The sequence below is a fragment of the Pezoporus flaviventris genome, unplaced genomic scaffold (assembly GCF_033815535.1).
Source record: "Pezoporus flaviventris isolate CSIRO_AGI_PZ_B2104156 unplaced genomic scaffold, CSIRO_AGI_Pfla_v1 ptg000013l, whole genome shotgun sequence".
Classification (NCBI taxonomy): Eukaryota; Metazoa; Chordata; class Aves; order Psittaciformes; family Psittacidae; genus Pezoporus; species Pezoporus flaviventris.
Window position 1 is genome coordinate 26306606 of NW_026892561.1, and position 6543 is coordinate 26313148.

General features: G+C 52.2%; 1 protein-coding gene across 1 annotated transcript; it reads right to left on the reverse strand.

The window, feature by feature from the left end:
- Nucleotides 1-286: 286 nt before the first annotated feature.
- Nucleotides 287-1781, reverse strand: SOX2 (SRY-box transcription factor 2). The gene has a single exon (XM_061452430.1). The coding sequence runs from the start codon at nucleotides 1243-1245 to the stop codon at nucleotides 298-300; it is 948 nt and encodes a 315-aa protein (XP_061308414.1). The 5' UTR covers nucleotides 1246-1781; the 3' UTR covers nucleotides 287-297.
- Between the last annotated feature and the right edge of the window lie 4762 nt (nucleotides 1782-6543).

The window sequence follows — 6543 nt, forward strand, 5'->3', positions numbered from 1 at the left end:
GGTAAAGACTTTTGCAAACTTTCTGCAAAGTTCCTACCGTTTTCACTAGAACTTTTAAAAAGTTTAGTGTAGTTGCTTCCCCTCCAAGATCTATACACGTTCCTTGTCGGTTTAATTTCTGCTCCCCCCCGCCCCCCGTCCCGTGTTTTCTCTGTACAAAAATAGTCCAAAAAGAAAAAAAAAAAAAAAAAAAAGAGAAGTCCAGAATTTCTAATAAAAGGATTTTTTTTGTCGTTTGTTTTGTTTAATTTTTCTTCCCCCCTCCCCGCCCCCCCCCCCCCCCCCGGCCCCTTTGTCTTACATATGTGATAGAGGGAGTGTGCCATTAATGGCTGTGCCAGGAACAGGTGCACTCTGGTAGTGTTGGGACATATGAAGTCTGCTTGGGGCAGCTGGTTCTGGTACTTCAGCACCTGGTAGATACATGCTGATCATGTCCCGAAGGTCCCCAGCTTGGCAAGGAGCCCTTGAATGAGAAGAGGAAGTGACTACGGGGGGACTGGAGCTGGATTCCGTCTTGACCACAGAGCCCATGGAGCCCAGGGCCATGCCCGGGGTCCCTTGCTGGGAGTAAGACATGCTGTAGGTAGGGGATCCGTTCATGTAAGTCTGCGAGCTGGTCATGGAGTTGTACTGCAGGGCGCTCACATCGTAGCGGTGCATGGGCTGCATCTGCGCCGCGTTGTGAGCGTTCAAGCCCGGGTGCTGCGGGTAGCCGAGCTGCTCTTGCATCATCCCATAGCCTCCGTTGGTCCAGCCGTTCATATGCGCGTAACTGTCCATCCTCTGGTTCACCCCAGCTCCCAAGGTGGCCCCAACCCCTACCCCGGTCGTCATGGTATTGGTGCCCGGCGCCAGTAAGCCCCCCGGCAACGTGTACTTATCCTTCTTCATGAGGGTCTTGGTTTTCCTCCGGGGTCGGTATTTATAATCCGGGTGCTCCTTCATGTGCAGAGCTCTGAGCCGCTTGGCTTCGTCAATGAAGGGTCTCTTTTCCGCCTCGGATAAAAGTTTCCACTCTGCCCCGAGCCTCTTGCTGATCTCGGAGTTGTGCATCTTCGGGTTCTCCTGGGCCATTTTCCGGCGCTGCCCGCGGGACCACACCATGAATGCGTTCATCGGGCGCTTCACCCGGTCCGGGCTGTTCTTCTGGTTGTTGGCGGCCGAGTTGGAGTTGCCTGTGCCTCCCCCCGAAGTTTGCTGGGGGGCGGGAGGTTTCAGCTCGGTTTCCATCATGTTGTACATTCAAACTACTTTTGCTTGGAACCAGCCTTGAGCAGAGAAGCGAGGAGCAGCCGCAGCGAAGTCCCGAGTCGGACTTTTTTTTTTTTTTTCCTAGGGAGGGGTAGGAAAGGGGGGAGGGGGACTCCCCAAAACCACGCTTGGATCGAGATCAGGATCTTCCTCTTCACTGATGGATTAATAATGCTAATAACTGCTATTATTGCCGCCGGAGCCTCGATTTTAAAAAACTTCTTCCTCCTTTTTCCCTTTTCTCTGCCCGCCGCTCTCTCTCTCTCTCTCCACCTCAGTCTTAAAGAGCCAGCAAACTACTTTACCCCCTTTTGCAAACACACACACTCTCTCTCTCTGCCTTGACAACTCCTGATACTTTTTTGAACAAGTTAATAGACAACCATCCATGTGATGGGGGCTTGTCAGGGAATAAATGTGCTCTCCCCGGCCAATCAGCGCGCGGCGGCTCCGCCACTGAGGACAAGTCTCTACCCCCGGTTTTGCATGAAACGGGGCGGGGGCTCGGAGCCGCCGGGCCGGCTCGGCGGGGAGGCGGGCCCGGAGGCGGCCCAGGCAGCCACTGGGAAGCCTTTGTATCCCCCCCTTCCAGCAACAGGTCACACACGCCTTTTGGAGGAAGTGGGTAAACAGCATTGTTGCTACGTGGGGTTCCCCCCTCCCTTTTTTTTTTTTTTTTTAAATTTGGCTTTGGTTTGGGGCTGGGAGAAGTCATGGGGCGAGCGGAGAGGGAACGGCTTCTCCCCTGCCCCCACCCCTCTTTGCCCCTGTCTCTCGGGACGAAGCATCCCCCCCGGCTGCGCGGGGCCCGGCATGTGCAGCGGTCTCCCCTTCTAGGCCGGCCCGGATCGCCGAGCACAGGCCACCGCCGGCCGGCGCCAGGATTCCGGGGAAGCGGAGCCAGGCTCTGCACAGCGTCTCTCCCCTGCCTGCCGCTGTCGGGAGCCGAGTTTGCACCGCACATCCCAGGGAGTGGCTGTGCCCTCCCACGCCCTGCGCCGTTTCGGCCGTGGCGCACCGCACTAAGCCATTCCCTCCAACCTACGGCATCAGGGGATGGGGTTTGTCCAGTGCAAACACGGATCCCCCAAATCTACAAAGCGAGGCAGGGACCCCTTCTGCAGGGGCAGGGACCGGGCGGCCTAACGTTGCCCGTGCCCCTGGTGCGGGCGGCGGAGGAGAAAGTAGAGAGGGGCTCAGCGTGGGGCGGAGGAAAGTGCTCGGGCGCTACAAATAGGCCCTGCTATTTCTCTTGTTGTCACTACACGGGCCGCACAAAGCCTCGGCTAAGTTTACTTCCACACTCTTGTTGCAATCTTTGTTGCTAAAACGCACTTGACGACAAAGGAAGGAGGGGAGAGGGGATGCAGAGCGTGAGAGGGGGGAGCCGCTCCCCGGACCTGCTCCACGTGCGCCGCCCCATCCGCTGTGCCCCGCGCTGCTCCCCGCCTCCCCCGCCCTGGTGGGGCTGCTCCACCTTTCGCTCCAGCCCCCTCACAGCGTTAAGGCGGAGGGGGATCGGGACGGAGGGGGGGACCCCTTGCAGGGGCCCGGGTGCGGGGGCTCGGCGGGCGTGGAATGGTGCGGGCAGCGCCCGGGTGCCCCGCACGGACTCAGCCGCGGCGTTGCGGCGCCCCCTGCCGGTCAGGCCTTGCCCCGGGCGGGGAGGTGCCGCGGGGAGCCGGGAAAGGGACGGGCAGCCGGGCCGGTGGGGCAGGAACCGGGCAATTACATCCAATCTAAATAATAATAATAATAACGATAATAAAAAAACAGCCAACGAATAGGGAGGCATCTTTTCTTTCCTGCATGTGGATTATTCAAATAAACCCTATCGGGTTCAATCTAATTCGAAAATGTATATATAACCCCTAGATAAGTGATAGGTTAAACCGTCGAAAAATAGGTGCAAATTACGAGATGTAGGATATAAACGAATTCTGATTGCCCAGACACTCCGGAGGGCACAGTGGCTGTTTACTTTATTATTGTTCTCCCTGTGGTCTACAGTTGATAACGTTATTTAAAAAAAAAACCACCACCAACAACAACAAAAAAAACCACCCAAAAACCCACACCCAAAAACCCACCAACCCCCCCCCCCAATAAAACAAAACCCCCCAACAATAGCATCAGAAAAACGCAACCCAAAACAACCTTAGGTATATTTAAGTTCTAAAATAAAAGGGAGGGTGGTGTTGATCGTAATAATAACCCGATAACTGAGTGCTGGCTGTGGGCAGGCAAAGTGCCGTTTCGCTCTGGCTGTAGCGGAGGGGGGTGGGGGGTGATGTAAGGTGGGGGTGCGCGGCCCTGTGCTTCACGCGGGACAGGGCGACGTGGGCTATGGGTGCACCCCGGGGGCCTTTCGGGGCCTGGAACTTCCCTAATTGCATTTATCATAAGGATAAAGGATGGGAAATGCCTAACAATTGTGTTATCGGGAGTATTTACAGCTCTATTTTAATTAACAGTTTTAATTATCGATGCAATAAACTATCTGGCACATATACATAATAATGCACTGCAGAAAATAAGGTGAGGGGGTGGCTCTTTTGGGGCATTTCCTGCCTTCCCTCTGGGCATGGAGCTGCGCTTGGTTGAGGATATGTCCACACACACCGGGCAGAAGCAGGGGCAGAGGGAGATGCTGGCTATGAAATAAAATAAAATTAAAAAAACAACACATGAAATGGTCCCTGATTTTCGGTACTGATAACAATGACACCACCACTCTCTAGAAGAACATAGACACGTTGGAAGGGAGGCCTGCAGAGGGACAGTTTAATCCGAGTGGATTTAAAAAATCGTTGCCTTTGGTATAATTTATGGAAATGAAAAGTGCCTACATTAAACAAATAGTCTGCAAACCTTCCCAGGGATGGGCTCTGCCGCACACACTTATTTCCAGGTTATGATTGTCTTGAAAAGAAAATGAATGTTAACTACTTGGATTTTATGTATTTATTGTTCTAACACTCGCCAATTTCTCTAAGAGCTTCAAGGATGCAACCTATCCTGTTAACTGTATCTGAAATAATACACAGATTTTTTATTTTATTTTTTTTTCCCCTGAACCTGCTAGTAACCAATCTAAAGCAAACTATAAAGCAGCCTTGTGGAGATGGGAGATTGCAACCCCATTTTTTGTCCTTAGCTGCAAATAGAGGTTTAAGTTGCAGTAATTAGGTGAGAACTAGCCAAGCATCTTACTATTATGATGCTTGTTAAAAACGCTTCTTTTCTGCATCTGCATTTGAGTGTGTTCCCCTCCACTCTTAATCTTCTTATGGAAATGAAGGCGAACGGCAGGGAACCTGCAGAGACTTAGAGAATGTCCTTGTTAACTGGAATTTCTCAGCATTGCTAATTAGCAGAGTTTGACGACCACCAGTATTGGGGAAACCTCTGTTTAGCCACTCACAAACCCTTCCGAGGAAGAGCAGACTAATTTTATTTTGTAATTAAAATCTGAAAAGGGCCTTATTTGACAGTTAGGGCTATGAGAGTTTTATCTCCCTGTGAAATAATTACTGCCTTGATAACTCAATTTTCCACAAAATGTCAACTATGAGCTCCAAAAGTTTTAATTTCATTACGTTAAAAAAAAAAAAAAAAAAAATCAAAGACGAAAATGTAGAGAGAAAATCCCTCTCCCCCCTCTGATGCTGCAGCAGCCCAACGCTCGGTAGCCGAAGTTAGCCAGGGAAGTTTTAACGCACTGACAGTCTCTGAGAAATTCAGATATCATACGGTAAGTTTACGGTAGTCTCCCGTGGAAAAGTTGAGGAGATGCACCCTGAAATGCCCTAGAATGAGGAACACCTTTCGCGTGGAGGGGGCAGGGGGAATCCTTCAGCCCGACCAGCCTGGGCAGCATTCCCCAGCATCCTGCACGATCCTGAGTGGAGAAAAGTGCGGGGTTTCCTCGGCCACAACATCTAACACGGCGACGGACGGAGACCCAGAGGCAACAGAACAAGCTCAGAAGAATATCCCAAGTTCGGCGGAGCCAAGCGCGGGTGAGGGCTGCCCGGCCTCCCCGGGTGCCCCCCCTCGTGTCCCCACCGCTGCCCCGGCCCGCGACCACCGGTCTGCGAGGCCCCAGGACGGCTCTTAGGGGAATGTGGGGGGAACCGAGGCGCTGGAGCAAGTGTAATCCACTCTGCTTACGTTTTGGATATTTTTTTATTATTATTTAAAACGGTTTAATCTCCTTTTTGTCCCTGCCTGTCCAGCAAGCAGCCCGATTGTCGCTCTCAGAAGTGGCATTACACGTACAAACCGAGGAGGGGGGCGCGACACGACAGCTCCCGCCAGACCCCATTTCGCCCAGTAATTTCATTCAAGGGCTCTAAGGACCCTTGAAAGCCGGGGAACGCAGAGGGAGCTCCGCGGTCCTCCCGGCCTCCCCTTTCATCGTCTTTCTCCCTAATGAAACCGCCGGGCTAGCACACGTGCGGCCGGGCGGCCAGCACACGGCCTTCGCCCTCGTCGGGCCGCGGGGACCGGGGACCCTGGTGACATCAGGGGACCCCAGGGGAGTCGGGCGCGGGTACCGCAGTGCCCTCCGTGCGGCCCCGCTGCCACCTCCCCTCCGGCGGCGTCCGCAGCACGGATGAACGTGCTGGAGGTTGGGGCCTTGAAAAAACAAAACGCGGGGAGGTTAAGAGCAAAAAAAGAGAAGGACAGAGAAAAAACGAAAAACAGCCCGAGCCCGCTTTCTTCCAGGGCCACGAGAACAGAAATTGAAACAAATAAATAAAACTCGGATCCTGGGACTAGTTTAACATAGACAATAAACAGCAGAAAAGCCGGCTAGCATGCAGCACCTATCAAAATCGCTTTAAAAAGGCTTTTCGAAAAATGGAGAAACCGATTGTCCAAACATGCTTCCAGGACTCTTCATTAATAGCCAACAGTCTCCCCAAACTCTTCACAGTTTTTTTTCCTGCATCTAAAACAACATTCCCCCGACCTCCTTCCCAGAGGACAGCATAACCGAAGCCCGCACTTTTTCTTTCATGACCTTAAAAATAAATCAGAAAATAAGCACCAGTGGCGAGAATAAACTCAGGAATTACTGCACAACATAACGGGGTGAAATTACAGTTGAATGTAGGCCCTTTAGCGGGAAGGCAACCCCCTCGAGCGGGATCCTTTTTGACAGTCTATTTAAAGTTACCTTTCCTTACTACTTTTATAAGAACAAATGAGTTTTCTTTTCCCATTGTAGTCGAATGAACTCATGTATATTAAACACAAAACCCCTCCTGAAGAACGCTAACT

What these genes read in the sequence shown, in the direction of transcription:
- SOX2 (XM_061452430.1), bottom strand. Translation starts at nt 1,245, where the DNA reads ATGTACAACATGATGGAAACCGAGCTGAAACCTCCCGCCCCCCAGCAA.